At 42.5% G+C, this 23,047-nt stretch overlaps 3 protein-coding genes across 4 annotated transcripts in view; 1 reads left to right on the top strand and 2 right to left on the bottom strand.

Annotated features, from left to right (window-relative positions):
- Positions 1-10,614, bottom strand: part of thada (THADA armadillo repeat containing) — a 143,449-nt gene extending 132,835 nt beyond the window's left edge. The window contains exon 1 of the mRNA XM_030747775.1: positions 10,456-10,614. The gene's annotated coding sequence lies outside the window, so the exon portion shown is untranslated. The remainder of the gene's footprint in view (positions 1-10,455) is intronic.
- The window catches only part of plekhh2 (pleckstrin homology domain containing, family H (with MyTH4 domain) member 2), a 34,707-nt gene extending 16,627 nt beyond the window's left edge, over positions 1-18,080 (top strand). Inside the window, exons 8-31 of one of the 2 annotated variants that reach the window (XM_030747777.1) lie at positions 758-907; positions 2,346-3,268; positions 4,316-4,391; positions 4,475-4,569; positions 4,745-4,904; positions 5,612-5,748; positions 5,947-6,060; positions 6,265-6,351; positions 6,492-6,650; positions 6,785-6,865; positions 6,993-7,172; positions 7,566-7,674; positions 7,977-8,089; positions 8,229-8,408; positions 9,017-9,114; positions 9,394-9,571; positions 11,838-11,993; positions 12,074-12,168; positions 12,780-12,921; positions 13,235-13,371; positions 13,696-13,825; positions 14,151-14,237; positions 14,598-14,747; positions 15,416-18,080. In XM_030747777.1, coding sequence (XP_030603637.1) covers positions 758-907; positions 2,346-3,268; positions 4,316-4,391; positions 4,475-4,569; positions 4,745-4,904; positions 5,612-5,748; positions 5,947-6,060; positions 6,265-6,351; positions 6,492-6,650; positions 6,785-6,865; positions 6,993-7,172; positions 7,566-7,674; positions 7,977-8,089; positions 8,229-8,408; positions 9,017-9,114; positions 9,394-9,571; positions 11,838-11,993; positions 12,074-12,168; positions 12,780-12,921; positions 13,235-13,371; positions 13,696-13,825; positions 14,151-14,237; positions 14,598-14,747; positions 15,416-15,601 — 3,923 coding nt within the window. In that variant the 3' untranslated portion in view covers positions 15,602-18,080. The remainder of the gene's footprint in view (positions 1-757; positions 908-2,345; positions 3,269-4,315; positions 4,392-4,474; positions 4,570-4,744; positions 4,905-5,611; positions 5,749-5,946; positions 6,061-6,264; positions 6,352-6,491; positions 6,651-6,784; positions 6,866-6,992; positions 7,173-7,565; positions 7,675-7,976; positions 8,090-8,228; positions 8,409-9,016; positions 9,115-9,393; positions 9,572-11,837; positions 11,994-12,073; positions 12,169-12,779; positions 12,922-13,234; positions 13,372-13,695; positions 13,826-14,150; positions 14,238-14,597; positions 14,748-15,415) is intronic. The other variant, XM_030747778.1, reaches the window with a different exon arrangement.
- A 1,341-nt stretch (positions 18,081-19,421) lies between these two features.
- Positions 19,422-22,223, bottom strand: epcam (epithelial cell adhesion molecule). Its single transcript, XM_030748168.1, has 9 exons — positions 21,872-22,223; positions 21,199-21,306; positions 20,848-21,109; positions 20,681-20,749; positions 20,524-20,587; positions 20,327-20,425; positions 20,039-20,236; positions 19,884-19,925; positions 19,422-19,779 (listed from the first exon to the last, which is right to left on the bottom strand). The coding sequence occupies exons 1-9, from the start codon at positions 21,930-21,932 to the stop codon at positions 19,756-19,758; spliced, it is 927 nt and encodes a 308-aa protein (XP_030604028.1). The 5' UTR covers positions 21,933-22,223; the 3' UTR covers positions 19,422-19,755.
- Between the last annotated feature and the right edge of the window lie 824 nt (positions 22,224-23,047).

Raw genomic sequence — 23,047 nt, 5'->3', positions numbered from 1 at the left:
CTTCCTGATCAAATTTCCTCCTCTCGTTGAAAATGTATGAACGCTCCAGCTATCACAAATCCCATAATCAAAATAACACATGCTGTTATCAGCATTATAATTAGCATTAAAGTACGTGCAATAAACCGATCACATGTGCGTTTCATTTAAATAGTCTCCTCCCAAAGTTTCATTTTGCGCTGACAGGGAATATCTGCCCCCCCCCCCCCTTTCAGTCACAAAACTGACACTACGTCTCTTCATTAAATCCTGACTGCAGCTTTTTAATGTCAAAAGAGGGTTTTGCTCTTTTGGTGCAGCGTTAGTAAATCTGGCTCGTGAACATAGTGTTTACTGGCAATAACCTCATTAAATATGTGTTTAGATTCACTTTCAGAGTCTGCAAGGGAGCCGTAAAGCAAAACGCATGCAGAGATATTTGTTTAAAATGAGCCGATGGATTCTCTCCGGTCTTTATTATACAACATTAAAATGTCTGTCAAAATGCTGCAATTAACAGGACTCAAAGACTCAAAGAAAAAGAACAGCATTGTGGGCATTTATGGACACGACACAGTTACGGTCTCATTTCAGTATTTCAGTATGTGTCAGGACCTGACAGTAAAGGATGTTTTGTACAGGTCAGCTGTAACACAGATTTCAGGTATACATGGTGGAATAGTTTGTCATAAAGCAGCTCTCCTCTGGATGAATCCTGCCTCCACCTGAGCAGTCAGATATATCTGCAACTGTGACCTTATCTCTGTGAAAAGCGTAGGATTCAAAATTCACCAGAAAATAGGTGAGAGAGAGAGAGAGAGAGAGAGAGATGGCATCAAAGTTAGAGAGAGAGCAGGAAACTATCCCACTGGCAGGAACGAGAAGACACATCCAGGGAGAGAGCTGCATGTGAGAGCTGATGAAGATGGTCAGTCAGACATTATTTTATATAACTACATACAGTACCAGTCAGAAGTTTGGACACACCTTCTCATTCAATGTTTATTTTTTTTTCCTATATTGTAAATTAATACTGAAGTCATCCAGACTATGAAGAACACAAGGAATCATGTCGTGAACTTAAAACTAAATATGTTTTAGATTCATCAAAGTCGGCTCCTTTTGCTTTGATCACAGCTTTGCACGCTCTCAGCATTCTCTGTCAGCTTCATGAGGTCATCACCTGAAATGGTTTCCCAACAGTCTTGAAGGAGTTCACGGATGTGCTGAACACTTGTTGGCCGCTTTGCCTTTGCTCTGCGGTCCAACTCGTCCCAAACCATCTCCACTGAGATTTAGATCAGGTGACTGTGGAGGCCAGGTCATCTGATGCAACACTCCATCACCCTCTGTCTTGGTCAAATAGCCCTTACGCAGCCTGGAGGTGTGTTTGGGGTCATTGTCCTGTTGAAAAACAAGTGATGGTCCCACTAAGCACAAAGCAGATGGGATGGCATGTTGCTGCAGAATGCTGTGCTCAGCATGCTGGTTAAGTGTGCCTTGGATTTTGAATAAATCACCAACAGTGTCACCAGCAAAGCACCCCAATACCATCACCTCCCTCCTCTATACTTCACTGTGGGAACTACACATGTAGGAAACATCTGCTCACCTTTTCTTGGTGTTTGGAACCAAAAATTGCAAATTTGGACTCATCAGACCAAAGGACAGATTTCCACTGATCTAATGTCCGTTCCTTGTGTTCCTTGGTCCAAGCTGGTAACTCTGAAGACCTTATCCTGTTCAGCAGAGGTAACTTCAGGTCTTCCTTTCCTGGGGCGGTGCTGATGAGAGCCAGCTTCATCAGAAGGTTTGATGGTCTTTGCGACTGCACTTGAGAATACTTTCAAAGCTCTTCAAATTTTTCAGATTGACTGACCTTCATTTCTTAAAGTAATGATGGACTGTTGTTTTTCTTTACTTAGTTGCGTAGTTCTTGCCGTAATATGATTTAGAACACTACTCAAATAGAGCTGTTCACTATATACCAACTCTGCCTCTTCACAACACAACTGATGGTCTCAAACACATTAAGAGGTCAAGAAATTCAAGAAATTAACTCTTGATGAGGCACAGCTGTTAACTGAAAGCCATTCCAGGTGACTGCCTCATAAAGCTGACTGAGAAAAAGCCAAGATGTGCAAAGCTGTCATCTAAGCAAGAGGTGCCTCCTTTGAAGAATCTAAAATATAAAAGTTTGGATGACCTTAATCTACAATGCAGACACTTTTGAAATAATGAAAAACCACTTAAAGGGAAGCGTACTCTAGAAAGCAGTGAAATTGTTTCATATTACTCACCTGCTGTGAAATTATACAGGTATTACTGAATTGGTGCCATGCATGTTTTTATGTTTGCTTTGGCAGATAAGAGTAATAAGAAGACAGTCTCATCAGTAACAGATGGAGAAATCCATAAACCAAGCCAAACTGGACTTCTGTGTCCTCCGCTGGAGGATGACGGTGCACCCAAGAGCTCTGTTAATGATGCGCGTGGACCCGAGTCCCACGGCGTATTGTCTGGGCTCTCCAGTGCTGCATCAGTGGAGGAAGGAGGAGTGTGTGAGGGCAGAGGTGGAGTGTGTGGTCTGGAGTTTAGCCGGCCCAGTAGTGAGACCTACCTGACAGCTTCTGATGACAGCAGCTCTCTGTTTGATGATGACATGCAGCGTGCGGAGCGCCCCACTTTTAGCCTGCTGGAGTCATCAGATGGAACACTAACAGGGTGTAAGAATGGGGAGGAAGAGGAACGCGGGGCTAAGTTGGAGGACTCCACCTCCGAGGAGCTCAACAAACGATTCCAGTCACACAGTCTTGACTCCTCATCTTCTTCCAGCGAGCCTAACACCCCTAGCCCCATCCTTACACCAGCTCTCACCCCTAAACGACCCAACCCACCCCAGGATCCAAAGGACAACCCCGCTTCACCCAAACAGCCCCGCCTGAGGACTCCCACAGGCTTCGGGTTGATGAGTGTGTCTCTGGCCAAGAAACACCTAAGCCAGCCGCCAATCAGCAGTGAGACAACACACGGCCAAACACGCAATGCACTCAGCATGCTGCGCCCCCTCCAGCCACAGGAAACTGAGCCACAGGAGGAGGTTGGCATGGAAATGGGCAGGGGCACACTTCCCGAAATCCTTCCCAGCTCACGAAGAGCACCCACCATTTCGTCCACACCGACTTCATCTGAACCTGGGACAGAGACGGGCTCAGAGAGGTCAGACTGTGACAGTTCCACACCTGGCAACAAACCTCCTACTCCACCTTTACACAGGCTCCCCTCCTGGGTAAGACTGTCCAGAGTTCATGTTGGGTTTGTTTTTTTTTTTTCTTTTTGAAAAATTAGTAAATTCCAGATTTGCAGCAAATCCCAAAACAGGCATTCTCTGTTTAGCCAAATCCGATTAGGTCATAAGTGAGCCACTCTGCACTGAAACATGTCTTCTTCCATTACAGCAAACCAGGGAAATGCTAAGCTCTGTTAAGCTAAGTCTGAATGAAGGAATCAAAAGTCAATCATTTGTTTCTCACAGAACTTTATCTTCAATACATTGGAAAGCTTCTGACATTTGATGCTATTTATTTTTTTCTAAATTTGGCTTTACTAGATTACTGAAACAATATTGCCATAAAACACAAATGAAGCACTTCATCTAAAAACATTCAAATTCCCATTTTAACACCTTGTTTTCTTCTACAAATATTGGATTGAGTTCAGGAACGTCTCAGTTTGTAATTCTGTTGGTCGCGCTGCCATCTGCTGTTGATGTGCAGAAACAGAAAAGTTTCGGATAGAAGACAGGAGGGCACCAGCAAATTAAAACTATATTGCGCATGTTTAGACCCAAAATGAACACAAACCTAAAGCTAAACAGTAAAAATAGATGGTTGGATAAATAATAATTAAATAAACAAAAAGTTCAAATGGCTGACTGAATGGGTAAAATTGTTAGATAATAGCGTAGAAACAGTTAAACTGCTAATAGTATGCAGTTGAAATTGCTAGCTAACAATATGAGAACATTTTTGCTTTAACTGAAAATAACTACGTGCTCACTAAAGGTAATAAAGTACGATAATAAAAGTAATGGGCAGGTTGTTGAAATATTAGCTAATCATTGTGGCTAAACAGTTGAGAGAGTCAGCGAACTGTTAAACTGTAAGATGAGCTGCTGCTCAGAGCAGGAGTTGCCTTCATGTCCTGAAGTGTTTTCATGCAAAAATAAATACATACAACAATCAACTTTTGGACATTTGCTTACTGAAACGTATTTGCTCAATGGCATTCATGTGTCTTTGAAGCTGAGCAATGATGCAGCACATTTTCTTTCCAGGAAAGTCGCATTTATGCTGTGGCTAAATCAGGAATCAGACTGTCTGACACGTCATGCACAGACCTGTCCAGCAAAGGTGAGAAAGTGGGAAAGAAAACAGGCTGCTGCCTCAGTCTGCTGTAATGAGTTCTACTAACCAAAGTCTATTTTGTGACACAGACCCCTCCCTGCAGTCTTCCTATCCAGCCTTTGTAATGTACACGTCGCTCATCTATAAAAATATGACCACACCAGTTTACACTACTCTGAAGGGGGTAAGTGCAAGTGTTACAACAGCTGTGCATGGTCCTACTGTGCATTTGATCACTCTGTGAACTTCAAGAAAACACCTGCTCTGTGCCATAGTTTAAATTAATTGCAGCCGTGCCAGCAAAGTGCATTTTAATATGTGGTATATGGCTATGAGTGTGTGCCATTTTCAATTTGCAGAAAGCCACTCTGCTGAGCAGCAGTCCCGTCTCAGATGAGTCATCGAGCTCCGAGGAGTCATCCAGTTCAGGAGACGAGGACGGCTCCCTCTGCAGCTCCCACACCTCCTCAAGCTCCAGAAAAGACAGCAGCCCGGGCAGCCCACGCTCTCTCAAGAGAGGTACAAACAACTCCTGAATGCAGAAGATGGACATAGCTTCTAGTTTTGTATTATGACTTTCCCCATTTTGTTTTTTTTAGCACCCAAGCTGATTATATTTGGATGAGAAGGTGCAAAGTAACCAGATAAAGCTAGCAGCCTTAATTAGCAAGGTGCATCCATAGACTGCCTGAGTGCGTCACACAGACATGGATTAGTAACATGTTAATAATTTCACTGTAAAAGTGAGGCCAGAGGTCAAATGTGACATGATATTTGGATGCAAACTATAATGTAATATTTAGAATCCCCATATATCATTTCCTAAATGCATACATGTTGTCAATAAAAACAATGGCAGTAAGAAACATAGTTTTAAATAGCTCTATATAGCATTTCACTTTTATCTTCAGATCAATCTATTGACCTTGAAGGAGAGGTCAAAGGTCACATGTGACATGATATTTTAAATCTTAATACGGCACTTTCTCTATGTCAGCAATACACATAGTTTATAAGTTTTTAGGCTTTTTGTCTGAAGCAGGTTGACATTGATGAGAACTTCAATACTTCCATGTTAATGAGCTTCACTCTGACCTGTTGTTCAGCGTTGTGCACATCAGCTACTTCAGCTGCTAGCAAAGGGGGCGGCTTTGCAGTTTCTCTCCTGTAATGTTCGAGATCTTTTCTCGTTTATGTGTGAACTTGCTGTTCTTGCATTCTCCAAGCTGTGTCTGTGGCTTCGATGACATCAGAGAGTGACTATGCCATCCCTCCTGATGCCTACTCCACTGACACGGAGTGCTCTGAACCTGAGCAGAAACTGCCCAAGACCTGCTCTTCACCCAGTGACAACGGCAAGAGTGTGAGTCACAGCTCACTTCATCGCTCTCACGCTCATCACTTTGGTCCACTGCTATTAAATGAAACTGAGGCTCATTAGCCAACCTTGAATCAATAACAAGATGTTTGTTTTTCTCACACCTGTTTCATTAGAGGTTGTCTTTGGTACTCTGTCTTGTACTTAGTACTGCATAAAACTGAACAGTGTCATGACCTTTAGGAGCCAATGGAGAAGTCGGGTTACCTGTTGAAAATGGTGAAGACCTGGAAGAAGACCTGGAAGAGACACTGGTTTGTCCTCAAAGATGGAGAGCTGCTCTACTATAAATCACCGGTATGTTTGTTCACCTACTTTCGGCTGCTCCCTTAGTCACAAGGGGTCGCCTCAGCGGGTCGCTCCGCATGTTTGATTTGGCAGCTTTTATTTCAGATATCCTTCCTGACACAACCCCTGATGGGATTCATGAACTTATCCTTTATTTGTTATCACGGAATTTAAATTTAATGCTTATTATTTGTATTTATCATTGTTCCACAGAGCGATGTGATCAGGAAACCTCAGGGTCAGATCGAGGTCAGCGCCAGCACCAGCATTTCCCGTGGAGAGGGGAAACAAGTTCTCCAGGTATTCAGTCCTCCATAAACAGCCACAATCATCTAACATATCTACACCTATTAAAGACATTCATTTATTTGATTTTAAATCATTTCCTGTCCCATCTTCCCTTCTGCCGGGGCTTTTCTTTTTTTAATCCTTGTTTGTAGATAGTGACAGGAAAGCACGTTTACTACCTGAAGGCTGACTCTCCCAACCTGCTCGAGGAGTGGCTTCGGGTGCTGCAGAGCGTGCTGAGGGTGAAAGCGGCCAGTCCTCTCTTCACTCAGCCAGATATCCGCCCTGGCATGAAGGGACTGCTCATCAAGGTCGCCACAGCTTACAGATTAAACTGTGCACGAGCTAAATAAAACTTTTATTCAGTTTCTAAAACTGTAAAGAAAACAAAATGTTTTCTGCAGTTATGCGTTTTCCTCTTTGAGTTGTACTTTCTCTGTTGCAGGTGAAGCACGGCTACTCTAAGCGGGTTTGGTGTGCGCTGATAGGCAAAACGTTGTACTACTTTCGCGGCCAAGAGGACAAGGTGTGTGCCAATAGAACTAAATTTGTAACCTTTATCATCAGCAGGTGAAAGGAAGATAAACATAAAACTGACTTCAGCTGTTACTTCTGTATCTGAAGGTGGAGCGCATGTCTGTTTTTGTTTCCAGTTCCCACTGGGTCAGATTAAGCTGTGGGAGGCTCGGGTGGAGGAGGTGGACAGGTCAAGAGATTCAGATGACGACCTAAAGGCATGTGGGCGAGGCTTACAGGCAGCACCCTTCACCATCGCCGTCCACCCACAGGAGCAAGGGCCAACCTACTTGCTCATTGAATCCCGCCATGAAAAGGTCAGCATCAGACTGAAAGCTGGAAGTTTTTCTGTGAGTCAAGGAGACCAGCAGGCAGGACTTATATTTTCTGTTCATGAGGTTTGAGTTTGTGTGTGTGTGTGTGTGTGTGTGTATGTGTGTGTGCGTGTGTGTGTGTGTGTGTGTGTGTGTGTGTGTGTGTGTGTGCGGTGCCCATCTGTCCTGTGCTGTGAGAAATCTGCTACTCCTGAGCTCTTTTTTTTTAAATTAAAGATCCAGACATGAAGACTGACAGGGGCTCTGTTAAGCTCCTGTGTATTAGTAGAGCTGTGAAGTTGAAGTTGTCTGTGAGAAAGTGAAAACTTGTTTCCTGTTGTGATATTTTCACGTGTCTCTGATATGACGTTAATGTTAATGTGCGTGCTTCTGTAGGATTCATGGCTGTACCATCTGTCGGTGGCAGCAGGCACCACGGTGGGCAAAGTTGGCACTGAATTCGAACAACTGGTGGGAAAACTCTTCCAGCTGGATGGAGATCCAAGTGAGTACAAACTATTTTCTCTTCTGTTGTGTTTTACAGTTTTGTTTCATCTTTTTGTCATCCGCGGGTCATTTTATTGTGACTTTAAAGGCACCTTATTTTGCATGGATGTCACAGCACAACAGCTGCAAGCCCACAGTAGACAAATTATGGAAATCTGTGTGTGTCCTTTTTAAGTTTTATTTGTCTAGCTGTTTTATTTTGGTCTTTTTTGTTTTGTTTTGTTTTAGCTGCTCCTCTCATCTTTTATTCTCATGACCCACTCTGCTTGTTACTTAGCAGCCTGTCTATCTGCCTTTCAGACTCTCAGATTTGGAGACACCCCATGTTGTGTTTCAGCAAAGAAGCCCTGTCATCTCCTCTCACCACCCTGCCCTCACAGGCGCTGCAGACTGAGGCAGTGAAACTCTTCAAGGTACACACAAAAAAACCTCATAACTGAAGGTTTCCTCTATGAAATAACTGATTGGTTTAAGTAGGGAATTATATCACAAAGGGCCGCAACTCTGCACACATTTTTTTTCTTTTAAACTCCGTCCATCACCTCCTCTCAGACTTGTCAGCTCTTCATCAACGTGGCCATCGATGCTCCAGCCATTGACTACCACGTCTCCCTGGCCCAGAGTGCCCTGCAGGTGTGCCTGGCCCATCCCGAGCTTCAGAACGAGTTTTTCTCCCAGCTCATCAAGCAGACCCGCAAGAGGCAGCCGCACGGCCACCCGGGACCCCTGCAGGTTTGCTTTCTCACCACACTGTGGCAGCAGCTGTCTGCAGCATTAGGTGGAAAGGCTGCCATTTGAAATTTGAACGACAGTTTGTCTTTAAAAAAAAAAAAAAAAGGTGTGGTATCATCAGGGTTCACCGACTTCCTGAATACCGAAACTGCTTAGACAAGATCAGCTCTTTGAGTGTCTATCACTGTATCGTAGCGTTTAGAACCAAACTTTGAAGAGTCTCGCCTCCCTTATGCTGGTATGAAAAACAAAAGAGCAGAAATAGGAAATATTCACCGTCACACTGTAGTGATTTTCCATAACTAGTAAATAGATATACCAGAAACCAGCAGAGGGCAGAAAGAAAAGCGTGTCAAAAGAGAGCTTAGATTCCAACTAGGTTTGATGTCTCAACCAGCTAGAAAAAAACAAACACAATGTGTCACAGCTCAATCATTTATGTAGACCAATGAACTCAGTGTAGCTGATTAACACGGTCCAATATGGCCACTTGCTTTATGATTCATATGAAACAAGGAAGCAATTTTCAGCGGTACATCCAAATTCACTGACTCATGTGTGCGGTGGTTTGTTAAGGTTGTGGTGACTGTTTGCATGTCGTCCTCCAGGGCTGGCAGTTTCTAGCCTTGTGTGTGGGACTGTTTCTGCCTCAGCACCCTTTCCTGTGGCTGCTCCAGGTTCACCTCAAAAGACATGCAGACGCCAGGTGAGGAAACACCTGACACAAAGAAATGAGGCACAAAACAAAGCAAGTGTACTGTGCATGGATCCAGTCTTTGCATTGGACCACTTCTATCCAGGAGGAAATCAACTCAGTTAATATATTTCAGAGTTGTTAAAGAGAGTTGTGCCATTAAAACAGCACATATTTCTTCTCTGGCTCTTTGATTTGATTTTCTTTGAGATCTGAGCTGCTCTGAGTGAATTCTGGATGTGAAAACATACAGGTATGCGTAACTAAAGAGCAGCTCCCTTTTGTCCTCAGGACAGAGGTGGGTAAGTATGCCATCTACTGCCAGCGCTCCATGGAGAGGACCCAGCAGAAGGGCGAGAGGCAGGCCAGGCCTTCTCGTATGGAGATCTTGTCTATTCTTCTGAGGAATCCCTATCACCACTCCCTGCCCTTCAGCGTTCCCGTTCACTTCCTCAACAGTACATACCAGGTGATCATAGCCACACACCGCACAGGAAGACGGCTTAAAAGATCAGGAGCTGCACCGCTGCTCTTCACCTGACAATCAAACATATATGCCATCTTAAATCATATGCTTCAAGTCATATGACTTGAAGCATATGTTAGATGATCCCATAAAACTGATCTGGACCAGTTTTATTTGGTCCAGATCTTCCATTACAAGAATATACTTTACAGCTGTGTAGGATTGTGATTATCTTTTGAAGTCTCAGTCCTTGACTGCTTTTGCATTTTTTTGTAAACCACAACAGAGGCAACAGAGTTTTCCTGCCTCGCCCCACTGACAGACACTCTATTGAAGGATGTTTTGTACCAGGATAGACTGTTTAACCCCACATGATCAGAGTATGATGTATGCTATTGAACGTCACTTTTCCGCAGCTATGTTCTTTTTAGTTGGTTAGTGCTTCATTTCAACTGGTTCTTCCCTTTTTTTCCTTTGTTTCCTTATCTATGAAGCACTTTGTACAGCGTAAAGCATGCATTTGTGGTCACTGTCAGCTCTTATATTCCATACAGACTTGTGTACGTATGTAGATCCAGTTTGCTGTGGTTATAAGATGGCCCTGCTGTATACTGAAGTGTTGTTCAAAATGTCACATTGTGGTCCAAATAGGAACTGGTGCCCTAATTCCGCTTGTTTTCAGCCCAGCACATCCCGTTGTTGTTCCTACTTTACATGATGATTGAGTGAAATGCTAGCTTCCTGATTCTTCCTGACTAACTCTCCCATGCTGCTCTGTTCTCACAAAAAGGCTACGATACGATAAAAAAACCTTCAATTGCAGCATTCATGCCAACGATTTGAATATTTCTTTGTGCCATCGAGTCACACAAACATTTGTATCCTACCCTGCTCACGGTCATGGCGCCGCTGCTCCACCCAGTATCAACCTAACCCGGCATGTTTTCCCTCGGTGGGTGTTTCCTTTTTGTTTCTACCTGCTGCTTGGCTCGCTCAGCCTACACATACAGGAAGTGATGAGATCATTATCCTAACAGGTATTAACTACAAGAATCTGTTTGCTTTCTGTCTGAAGTCCATGTCGGCCATATTGTGTGAGAGACTAACGTAAACACCTCAAAACACAAATACTTCACATTATAGAAAATCATTTCAAGATTAAGATAATTATTTGCCGTTATCATTATGGTCAAAGTGCCACCTTTGTTTTGATGTCGCATCTGTAACTGTGACGTCTTTACGTGATAGTTGCCACAAAGGTGTTTATGATCCTCTGTGGATCATAAACACCACTAACTTAACTAATAACCGTGCAGGATCTTTCCTAACTTCTCGACTAACAGGTTTGCCGAGGTTGCCTTGTTTGGGTTTTAGTGACATGTCTGAACAGCTCTAGTATGCACTGACATCATTTTTGGTCCAGATCTTCATGTTCCCCTCAGACTGAAATGGAACAGTTTTCTTGAACCCTAAACTTTTTTTTTTTTTTTTTGTCCAGCTTCCTTTTTAAGCTCCTCATTTAGTTTTAACCAGCATTTTGCTTTATGACCACTGCTTCCAAAAAGAGGAAGCCCCAAAGACACAAACTGATCATGATGATCCCCCGTGTCCTGGAATTATTACTGCTGTGGTTAATCAGACACTTTCCAGTACTTCCCTAACAAAGCTGTGCATGTTATTTTTCTCATAAATTCATAAAAGAAAGCTTGAACTGATGTCACACTTTTTTCCATCAAAACTAAATAATAAGTACATCAAAGCAATTTACAGTAAAATGTAGGATTAAAATAAAATCTTATTTGTTGTTTTACTAGTTATGAAATGGAAGATTTTTTTTTATTATTACACATTTTCTTGTTTTGGAATATAATAGTATAATAGAATAGAAGATAGCGCTTGTTTATTTTTTTAAGCATCACAAAAATAAACTTCTTTTTGTGAAGTTTGTCCTCAGAGAGCAAAAAAACCTGATGATTGCTCTCACAGCGCTAATAATGGGAAGAAACCCATAGCTGTGACAGGAAGTAGATGCATTCTCTCACATGCCATACACAAATTCATCTTTCCACATCAGGCGGTCACAATAGCTGTCAAACATTAACTGTTAATATGTTACAGTTTCTATATGTAGCATTAACAGTTTAACAATGTGCAAATGTTTTGGGCTAGATGTGTCGCTGTTTCGGGCTCAAGTTTTATGTTGAAATCTCTGAAGCATCCCTGCCTTTTCTCCCATTTCTCACTTGTGCATTCAACTCCTGGTTTGCAGGTGGTCAGCTTCGACGCCTCAACCACAGTGGACGAGTTCCAGTGTCGTCTCAACCAGGACACCGGCATGAGAAAAACCGGACTTTCTGGTTTCAGCTTGTACACCGATGACCCCACTGGACGGTCCCTGGAACACTGTCTGCAGGGAGGCCTCAAGGTGCATCTTTTATTCATGTGATGATTACTTTTGGAAGATTGAAGATTTCCAACTCAAATCTCATCTCGTCTCGTGCGCAGATTTGCGACATCATCTCCAAATGGGAGCAGGCCTCTAAGGATCACACCGGCAAGTCGGAAAACACCAGGACTGTCCGCCTCACCTACAGGAACAGGTAGAGGAGGACGCTGTCACACCATACATGTGTTCAAACATCAGGTTCAGCAGTCCGTATGGTTATTACGGCTTATCAGGCTCATGGAGTTTCAGCAGTGAATGTTTGGGAAACCAACACTGTCTGACCTTTTTCAGATTCAGAATTATTGGCTGCATTCTCCATATCGAGGGTGTAGACATGAGTCTACAAACATCTGTGTGGCTACCAACATGTCACCGCGTGTCGTCTCCTGTGGCAGAAATATGTAGGGCAGCCGTTAATGTGGGCAGCTCCTGTTTATGTTTCCACTGCTCTTGGTCCTTCAGCTTAAGAAGGAAGTCATAATATTTCACTTCTTCGTAATGAAACTGAGTGTTAAAAATACTTTGTTAATGTTTGATGGTCTGTAAGTTAAAATGGGACACAGTGAATGAGCAAAGATAAGATGGCAGCTCAGAGGACAGACTCCATATAAAGATCAGGTTTTGTTGTCACACCTCAAAGGGGGGTAATTTGGATTCGGGTTACTGTCTGGATTACATGTTTCCCTGAAATTCCCTCAAGGGGATTGTGAATATTCCCATCACTTTATCCCCTGGCCGCCTTTAACTTTTCTTCTCCGTCCCCAGACTGTACTTCTCTCTCCAAGTGAGGGGGGAATCAGAGAGGGAGAGGTTACTGCTGGCATATCAGACCAATGAAGCCATTGTAGCGGGACACTTTCCTGTCAACAAGGAACTGGCTCTGGAAATGGCCGCCCTGCTCGCCCAGGTTGCTCATTTTACTTACTACTTGCGTTTCATATTTCTTTTATGCCATGTGTAATGTGCCCCGACTTTAATGGATGAAACTGCAGTCTGTAAAGTTTCATGTGTTATTTTGGTAGTTCAGACCCTCGTCTCTAAACACTTATATCTGCCACGCTTTTCTTTTTATATAGATGTGCACTGACTCAATTTATAGCTGAAATGTGGCACATATGTAGTATCCATTGTTTTATTTAAGTTTGAGTAACAGAGCATGAAGAATATGCAACGTGTACGTTTCTGAATATTTACTGTCTTCACTGCACGTCTGTGTTCAGGTGGAATTCGGAGATTTTGAGCGTCCCTTCTCCACTTCTGGATCAGCGCAGACTAAGTCCAATCAGACCCTGAAGCAGGTGCTGGACAGATTCTACCCTAAACATTACCGCAGGAGCACATCTGAGGAGCAGCTCAGGTAATTCTGAACTCACATGTCCTGCTTTCTAATGCATGGGCCTTATGTGTTTGGTAAGTTTTATGCTTTTATAGTCTTTTATTACAGTTGTAACCTCAAGGTTTTCATCCCAGGAAATTGCTTTGTGACTGCTAGCCTTTTTAGGTGTTCTCTCAGGAGTCATATTAACTGGGTCCTAGCAGATCTCTAAAACTGTGAAGTGTTTTTTGTTTTGTTTTTTTAGGTCTTTACACTTTTGGAAGTCCCTTTTTGACCATTAGACTCTGTGTTAAAGATAGATTGCTGTGTAACATGGCAGATGTTTGGCCCTCTCTTTCCCCTCAGGCAACTGCTGCAGCGTCTCTCTGCCCGCTGGGCCTCGCTCAGGGGTCGAAGTTCGTCAGAGTGCGTCAGGATCTACCTGACCGTAGCCAGGAAGTGGCCCTTCTTTGGTGCCAAACTGTTTGAAGCAGAGGTGAGTATGTGGAAATAAAGGTTATCCTCTCATCTGCTCAGATACCGACTGGATGTTACAAAGTATGATAATTAGCGCTCAGATTAAAAACCAGTGGCACTGCTGAACAAATGGAGGCCAACGTATAAAATAATAAACTGTCAGTGTGCTCAAAATAATGGAAAGAGGAAAAAAATGAATAAAAACCTCAAAGTAGGTTTCGCTTATGTTTTATTGACATTTTTTTTTTAGTGCAAACAATATCTGATTGCATGAGCGCTTTAACAAGAGTCCCATTTTTCCTGCCATATACAGCTTTGAAAATGCTGTTTTTCTCTGTTGTTAGTCCATCACTCCCTCTCCGGAGCCAAGTGTACGTGTTTGGCTGGCTGTTCACGAAGATGGTATCAGCGTTCTGGAGCACAACTCGATTGTAAGCAGCTCTGTGTCACACGGAAACCTGTACAGAAAAGATTCATTTGCTCTGCTGCCTTGTTTCTATATAACAGTTATTTTAGTCAGCTTGTGTTTCTTCTGTCGCTGGAAGTATTTGTATATGGCCTAAAATTATTTTAAATAGAATGTGGTGCACATAGCTTTAACCAATTTTTGACATCCAAATCTTGTGAAGAATGTAAAAATGAAGGCTGTAACATTTGATGCTTTTATCTGGAAAAAACTTGCTTTCTGTGCCTTTATCAGATTTTTGTTATTGCATTTTGTGTGTGTGTGTGTGTGTGTGTGTGTGTGTGTGTGTGTGTGTGTGTGTGTGTGTGTGTGTGTGTGTGTTTAGAAACTGTTGGTGTCCCACTCCTACAAGAATCTGATGACATTTGGAGGCTGCAAGCAGGACTTCATGCTGGTGATGGGTCAGAGCATCAGTGCTAATGCCAGCAAAGACAAACCTACAGAGAAACATCTGTTTGCTATGGACTCCTCCAAGGTCAGTGAGAGCAGGCTGTGGTTGTGCCTGAGCCCTGGGGTCTAATGGGTGACTATTCAGACAGGCGAGGAGATTTTACTAGTGTATGGTTGGACTGTATTCTTACAATGGAGGCTACATTTGCTGTAACAGTAGCAGTAAATGAGAGATTTTTATCTAAGTTAACATTATGGTACACGGCTGCCTTTCATTCCATAGCAATCAGTATGTAACATCACTGCCACGGGACATGACTTCAGCATGAAACTACGAGTGGAACTGGCATAAAAAGATCATCTGAAACAAAATTTAACATGGATTTCAACTTGAAAATAAAGTTCAGTTCAGTTTTATTTATATAGTGCCAAATCACAACAAACTGTTGCCTCAAGATGCTTTATTGTAAAGGCCATATAATAATACAGAGAAAACCCAACAATCAGTAGACCCCTATGAGCAAGCACCTGACAACAGTGGGAAGGAAAAACTCCCTTTTAGCAGGAAGAAACCTGCAGCACAACCAGGCTGAGGGAGGGGCAGCCATCTGCTGCGACTGGTTGGGGGTGAGGGGAGGGAGACAGGACAAAAGACACACTGTGGAAGAGAGACAGAAATGTAACAAATAATAAAAAATGAATTCAGAGTTGTGAATAAGCAGAGTTGAATCCCTGTTTTTGTTTTGTGAACAGATCAGGGAGATCACCCTCCTCATTTCCAGTTACATCAACAGCGCACATCAGCAAAAGGCCGCCGCCCACCATCTCTCTGCCCCGGCCCTGATGGTGGCCCAGCCCGTCAGCCTGAAGAGCAAAGAGTTGAGGAGCAAATCCCCACCAGCTCTGGGACGCCCCAGCAAGGCCCCCACACTGCTGTGATGGCACAAAAATATACATCCTGATCTTATTTACATTAGAAAATGTAGGATTTTAGGATTTATTTACAGCTGCATGATTCCATCTGCCTCATTTAGCCAGACTAAATTCTGAATAGTGGACCGGTCACCTCTCTGTGACAAGCTGGGCACTAACAAAAACTTATCTGTTGAGTGTAGTTCAATATCGCAGACCAGCTGAGGTTGCAGCAATTTGCAGGTATCACCATGCAGTGCCTTTGTACCTTCCTCAGAGAACACTTCATGAGATTTGTGGCTGAGACTGGAGCTATAAGCTTTGGTCTAGAAACAACTGAGGGGCTTTGCTTAAGAACATTTTAGTCTCCCTGATGATTGTGTTGCTTTCATATCCAAGGAGAAAAGTCAGCAGTGTCTACTGACAGACTGAGCAAATGGTCTGAAATGTCTCATCAATCAGTGTTACCTGGTACATTGCCATTTTTGTTAAGTTTAATTTTTGTAGTCCTGCCTTAAAAATTAATGCACAGTACAGAGGCAGTAATGATGCTTTGTTAACAAATCATTTAGAGGATACCTTTTTTTTTTTTTTCCTGCCTTCCTGTAGGGCAGAGTGGTTCCAGCAGGAAGTGCAACTCTTAGTGCTACAGTCATGTATAATGAAGGACATTATGATGAAAGCGGGAGGCAATAACAGGTAACCAGATGGCAGTGGAGCACAGCTGCTTAAAATGTGTTTAAGGCAACTCATCCAGGGCTGGACGCACCTTGTCGCAGTGCATGTGAGAGAAGAGCTGCGGCTTTAGTGAGCTGTGTTATAAGAAGGACCCAGGTTGGCCCTTTTGTGCTCCTGGTTACTGAACAGCCAGGAGAGTGGTAAAACTTTAATCATGCACGAGGCCTTTTTTAGTGAAGTGAATGACTAGAATCAGCAGGGGAGTTCCACTCAGCATGGTACATGACAGCTTTTGGGGAAGTATGTGCTTTAATGTACACTTTTTTTTTAATATAATGACATACAGTCCTCTGTATTGAGTTCATGTTTTAAAAACTGTTTAAAAACTGTTTAAAAACTGTTCTCTATATCAACACGCAAGATTCACGCACATTCAGACTACACAACAAACACTAACTGGCACTCATTACGCAGGGACCTAAAAAACAATGTGACAGTATGGATCTCTGTGTGGATTATTTCTGTATTTAGCAGAAACAGGAACTGTTAGAAGAAAAAGAAGGGCATCTCTGCCGTGTCAGTTGATGAGCCACAGTGGAGTGGTTTTGCATTGTTCAGATAATGTAATAAAAAACTACACATGTTCTTTAGGCATACACATATATATACTACAGTTATTTAGAAAGATCACACCTCATAGCCTGTACATTAACAGGGCGTAGCTACCTTTTTGGTTTCTGGTTATGTCAAAGCCTCAACATTAGTGCCAGTGTCACGTTTTCTTTTGTTTTCAGCCAGAAGTAACTGTATTTGGGCAACAGGGTGTCATGTTGATTCTTGAGCTAAGGCTAGGAAACCTGGTTAGCAAGCTGCATCTATAGACTGTATGTGTGCACTGCACAGACACAGATACCTGGTGAGTAGTGCACCAGGTATCTGATTAATTTCACAGACTGCACCCAGCAGCAAGCAGATAATGCCTTAAAAATACTAAACGAGGCACCAAGATCACGAACGCTGTCCAGGGGACCAGTTCATTGACTCAGATTAGTGGCCATCGGCTACACCTGCCTCGCTTATAATTAGGTATTAACAAAATCTACATGTGCCAGTTATTTTAAAAAAAAAAATTCCTCCTTGTTTAGCTGTTGTGAAGGGGGCAGTTACTATCGAGAAGGTGGGCATTTTAACACAGGAGTCAGTGGGGATTGACTCGCTTTTGCATCCAGCCTCAGGTGGGATTCATTTTTCTGCCCTGGAGGTTCCTGTTTTTTCCAGCCTTGGCATGCAACCTTCATTGGATCATTAACTTTCCACCTCCATGGAGAAAAGAGCTCCTCAGTGCAGGTGAGGAATAAGAGCAAAGGCAGAAGAAAAAGTGCTGTAAACCTGTCAAACTGGAAGACAGCGGCCGGTGACACACAGCTGTCATGTTGCTCCATTTTGGATGTGTACAGAGTTTTGATGGCTGTCAAGTTTAAATGAGAAAACAGTCTGAGTTGTGAAAGGTGTGGTTAAGAGGATATAGGAAATGTTGTTCGGACATGTTGCTGGAAAGTTGACCGTTGAACAGGTTCCAGAGAAATTTAATGTTCTGTTTTCTTTGTTACCTGCTGTAAGAGAAAATGAAACCTAATCTGACACAGTGACTAAAGGATAAACTGGAAAAATATGACTTTTTTTTAATATAAGGTACTTTAAAATAGATCATTTTCCCTCCTAGTATCATCTTGATCCTGTATACAGAGAGAAAAGTCAGGTTCTATTTATTTGTGATATGAAATACATTGTATTTAAATCATCCTGGAAATAAACGTTTCTTGAGTCACTGCTGTGAAATCCCTGTCATTCACAGAAATATGCTTGCTGTGTGGGAAACTATCCAGATCTATAGAAACTGTTATTCTTGGTTTCTGTTCTCATTGGCGCAAACCAAAACTGACATGCTGATACCTGCAGCAGGTACCTCACAGCAAGTGGCACACCTTCATTCCTGCAGTGTTTCACAGAGGTGAGGGCTGGGGGAGGGGCATCAGAGGAAGATATATGATACCTAACCTGGCTGAACAGGTTAGGGAGCTGCTTTTGTGCTCCTATTGCTATGGAGATAGAAAGGGGGGGGGGGCTCACAGGGACTCAAACTGGGTGAGGTCAGAGGGAACTAAGGTAGAGCAGACAATATGTACTTTATTACAACTGTGATAAAGGAAGTCAACTGTTAATACTTTCAAAATAAATGTAAATATGTAGGATGAACAGTCAATTTTTTTGTCAATATACTTTAAAATGAGTTTCATCGCTCTGACAAAGCGTACACAAGGACAGCATCCACCTTCAAGAAGCACAGCTGAATAAAACCACGATTACTGCATTGCAAACATGTTGCAACAGGAAACCAGTTTTTTTTTTTTTTTTTGTGGTACCAGATTAACTGATACTGCCCACCTTGTGGTTTCTGTTTCATGAAACGTCTGCTGCTTTAGTCCACTTGGACCTTTGACTGTTCATAAGTCAAGTAAAATGTTCCAGTCAACCTGCTGTCACTTCAAACTAAAGGGACAAACACGCATTTATGAGACAGAACCTGAAGGACAGGTCGAACACAAAGCTAAATGGCTCCTGAGGACAGCTAGAAAAACCTACGTCCTCCCACATTAACAGGTGTTGTCACCCTGCGTATCCGTCTCAGGTAGTACGACCAAAACAGTCCACTCAGTTTCCACCATCTTAGCCATATTGTGGCATTACTGTCACAAGCTCTTTATTGCTGAAAATCCAAGAAAGCCTTCCCTCAGAAAGGACAAGGACAATCAAGTATGTGCCACACCCATGCAAAGAGAAAACCTCCACTGGACCTGCCCCCCCACTAAACCAGGTGCCCATTTACAATCCACCATTTTCACAGGAACCATCTTATGAAAAGGTAAAGGAAGCGTTATGCTTCTGAGAAAATGTGTCGGCGGGAAAGGAGGAGAGAAAAAAAAAAAAAAAAAAAAAAAATTTACACACACACACACACACACACACAACCTGATCAAAGCCACATAATGTGAAATAATTTGAGTGGTTTCCTCCATCTTGAACCCATCCCCCCTGCTGTATTTTTCCACTGTGACAAAGGCTCAGTAAACACTGACAAACCCACACATCAAGAAACCTGCTTCACACAGTCTTTTGAAACATTTTATTAAAAACAATCCAAACATTTGAAAGTAAGAAACTGTACAATCTATAATGTGGAATTTAAGGTCAAACTAACATTAAAATGACGCATGTCAGGCACACTTTAAAAAGCACAGTACTTTATGGCATGTAGAGCAGAATGATGCTTTAAGAATTTACATGATTTATAAATAAACTGTAGCAGAAGTGACAAAAAGCAAAAATTGATGCTTTACAATCTGCAATTGTCAAAGATAAAAATGGCACACTCCCAAAGCAAAGATGAAAAGGTAATCCAAAAAGATCATTTATGCGCCGACTCCTCTCACACTCCCTCTGCTTTACATGTTGTCCATCTCCCTTTGCTGAATTGGTGGGAAAGACAAAAAAAAAAAAAAAGAAAAGTTTAAATGTTGTCAATGTTTTTGTTTAGAAAGACGACACCAAAAGAACAGGAAGTTTATCTCACCTGAGTTTTTTTGTACCGCCTCTGTCGCTTCTGGACAAAGAACTAAAAAAAAAAAAAAAACAAAAAAAAAAAAAAAAAAACAACAACAAAAAATTAGGACTTGCAAATGTCAAAACACAACCACCAACACGTCACTGACATGCAAATGAACTGACCACAGCCAGCAAGCCGGCGACCACAGCCAGCACCACCACCACGATGACAGCGATGATCCCGCCTGTCAGGTGCTTCATGGTGAAAGTCGGGGGCTCCTCGTCCACGTAGTAGACCAGGATGTTCTCCATCTCCAGCTTGTGGCCATCGGCAACAGGTTCAAACTTTGACTGGGCCCTGAACAGTGGCAGCACCTTCACCTGCAGACAGTCACATGGAATAAGGTTAGGAAAAGGGCCTGATTTTTAACTTTAAAAAAAATAAATAAATAAAATACATCTTCCACATACATCTTTCTCCATGTAGTAGGCTGTTCTGGATAGATCAGTTGTGCGGTCTCCCATTGGCTTCTTCACATCCACCACGATCAGGCGAGCAGCTGGGTCATACTGCAAACACAGGACACTTGACCCATCTGATAGTGTGTTTTGCTTTGTTGTAAATTAAAAGCAGTTTTATTTGGCTCCAAGTTGGGACTCTTACTCACCTGAACTTTGTCTATCAGTTGCTTGTCAAGTTGGTAACGACTGTTGAGTGCATCTGCAATGGCACTGTTTTCAGAAAAAAAGAAAAAAAAAATGAATATGGAAATGTCAGCCTCAGGATTCTTTAACTTTTAATAAGGGCTGTGGAAATATACTCACTTCTTCAATTTTAATTCATCCAAAGACTTAGGGGCTCCATCCTTATGTGTCAGCTGAAGACGAACCCAGCTGGAAGAAAGAGGGGGAAAAAAAAAAAGAAAAAAAAGTGTTGAATACTTGAGCTAATCACCCTCATGTCAGTCCTCCACAGCAGTGAAATGACTTACTAGGTCTCCACCAGCTTCTCACACTTGATGTTCTTGTCTCCCTTGTCAGAGCGACGAACGCCAGCGCTGTTAACGCACCAGCACTCCTCGGTGTTGTTGCACTGCTTGGCCTTGAATTTACCATCAGCTTCGCATTCAGGGTCATAGATGCCGTCATTGTCCACAAAGGCCGTCTCCACTGGCTTCCCTCCGACAGTACGAGTATCCAGACCCTTTTTAGCTCTGTACATTTCAGCCTTCATCAAGAAGCACTTGGGGATCACTGAGGGTGAAGCAAAAGACACCATGAGCAGGTTAGACTGGCAAACAGAGGACATGAACAGGAAGGAAACACACACACTCTAAACTTACGTGCTGCGCAGTTCAGTTGCTGTTTTTGATTGTCACCAACCAAAAGGTAACACGAACACGGGGGTCCATCACAGGTGGCCCACTTCATAGTGTCACATGAATTTGGACCTAGAGAAAAACAAAACAAAGTGATTCACAAAACAGGAGCGATTAGATGATATTACTGCACTGCGGCTTCCTGGTGTTAAACAAAACTGCAATATAATTTAAATATTAATTTTCCCTCTGCTTGGTGTGATTGTGTTTCATTAAAGCATTTATTCTTCTGTCTGTTTGATAGCAATAAACGGAGGGTTCAGTCCAACAGGTAGGCCGGCAGGTTTATCGAGCACCTGGGCGTTGGTTTCTCCAGTCTAGTCCCCACAGAGCGCAGCAAAACTCCCCATCCCCCACTCAACAAAACCCGCTGGGTGTTGACATTAAACGCAGCTTTTTGCCCCCACTTTGTCAGATTCTCACGGCTAATTACATTATTTTATCAAATAAAACAAGCAAAGCTACACACCGCGTAAGGATAATATTTTTGTGCAACTAAAGCTGCCCCAAATTCTTAAAATGTTTAAAAAAAAAAAAAAAAACCCCACACACTACAATTCTCCAATAAGTCCATGTCAAACTGAGCTGCACATTTTTCAGCGGAATAAAGTTTTTAAATCAAATTTAAGCTACTTACAGTTCTGAGCTGAGGCTCCGACCGCGAGAGCGGCGAGAACAGCAACAATCCACATTTTCATGGTGAAACTCGTAAAACCGAAAACTAATTAATAAAAAAAGTTTTTTTTTCTTTGTCCGCTTCTTATCCGTCCGTCGTAAGCAGAGGTCAAAGGCAGAATGAGTACCGTCGACGAACCCAACAAGACTCCTCTACCTGGCACAGGTGTGTCCCGGTCAAACCTGTTTGAGAGAGGAACTCAAGCGCGCGCACTCAGAGGTGAGGTTAGGAACCAAAAGAGCGCGAGCACACGCTTTCAAGCTGAATTCAAAGCAGCGCTTATCCTCGATGGTACTCCCTTTGCTTGTTGTTGTCCAACTGACAGAGTAAAGGTTCACAAGTCAAATTTATAAGAGAACTACTCTCATGACGTCAGTCTAATTTGCATAGGCGCACCTGTTTCGGATATGACCATATTTGTCCTCCCTGTCTCATTGTTTTTATTCTTTCACAACATAAAAACAAACTTTACAGTTTCACGTCCTTTCAGATACTTTCCCCCTCGCTTTCTCAGGGGGATGTATTCTAAATACCGTGTAATATTCCTCTAACATGACCCAAAAGAAGTGTTTGCTTTAAATTTTGGTCACTTCATTTAATTCACCTATGAATACTTATATAAACTAACCTTAGCTGCTCAGCTCCTGTTAGAGTTTTTTGTTCAGCAGGTGCCGTTAAGTTTTGGGGTTTTTTCCCCCTGTTTTCCGTTTTAGTATTTCCTGTACTGGTTGCTACATGCGTTTCATGTAAGAACAAGCAAAGTAGGCTATAGACTACATACCATATTGTGAGGCATTGGTTCGTACCTCATACTTGTCTTTAAACAAATAAACACATCATTGTTTTTATTCCCAGTTTATTATATTGTGGACTGCCATCATAACATTCCCGCAGTACTTTGCAGCAGTTAACTGGAAATCCTGTGTTGCCGCTTTGAAGCTATCTGCTTGTGTTTCACTTTAAAACACATACATAGAAATACTTGCAGGTACTGTACTTCTGTTTGTGAAACGCTACGACGCGATGACGTCACCAGCAGGTAACACAACAGAAACTAGAGAGTGTTGTGAGTCATATTCTCACAGCTGAGTCACCGCCTCGCGTTTCTGTCCGAGAAATATTCTTAAAATGCACAAA

The sequence above is a fragment of the Archocentrus centrarchus genome, chromosome 15 (assembly GCF_007364275.1).
Source record: "Archocentrus centrarchus isolate MPI-CPG fArcCen1 chromosome 15, fArcCen1, whole genome shotgun sequence".
Lineage (NCBI taxonomy): Eukaryota > Metazoa > Chordata > Actinopteri > Cichliformes > Cichlidae > Archocentrus > Archocentrus centrarchus.
Note: the sequence above shows the minus strand (reverse complement) of the source record. Positions and strands in the feature narration are given on the sequence as shown.

Bases quoted from the DNA above. Each gene is read 5' to 3' on its own strand.
- epcam (XM_030748168.1), bottom strand. From the start codon at position 21,932: ATGAAAATGTGGATTGTTGCTGTTCTCGCCGCTCTCGCGGTCGGAGCC. The intron at 20,426-20,523 runs GTGAGTAAGAGT...CTGTGTTTGCAG, and splicing joins AACTGATAGACAAAGTTCAG to TATGACCCAGCTGCTCGCCT. The intron at 20,237-20,326 runs GTATGTGGAAGA...GACTGTCTGCAG, and splicing joins CCTACTACATGGAGAAAGAT to GTGAAGGTGCTGCCACTGTT.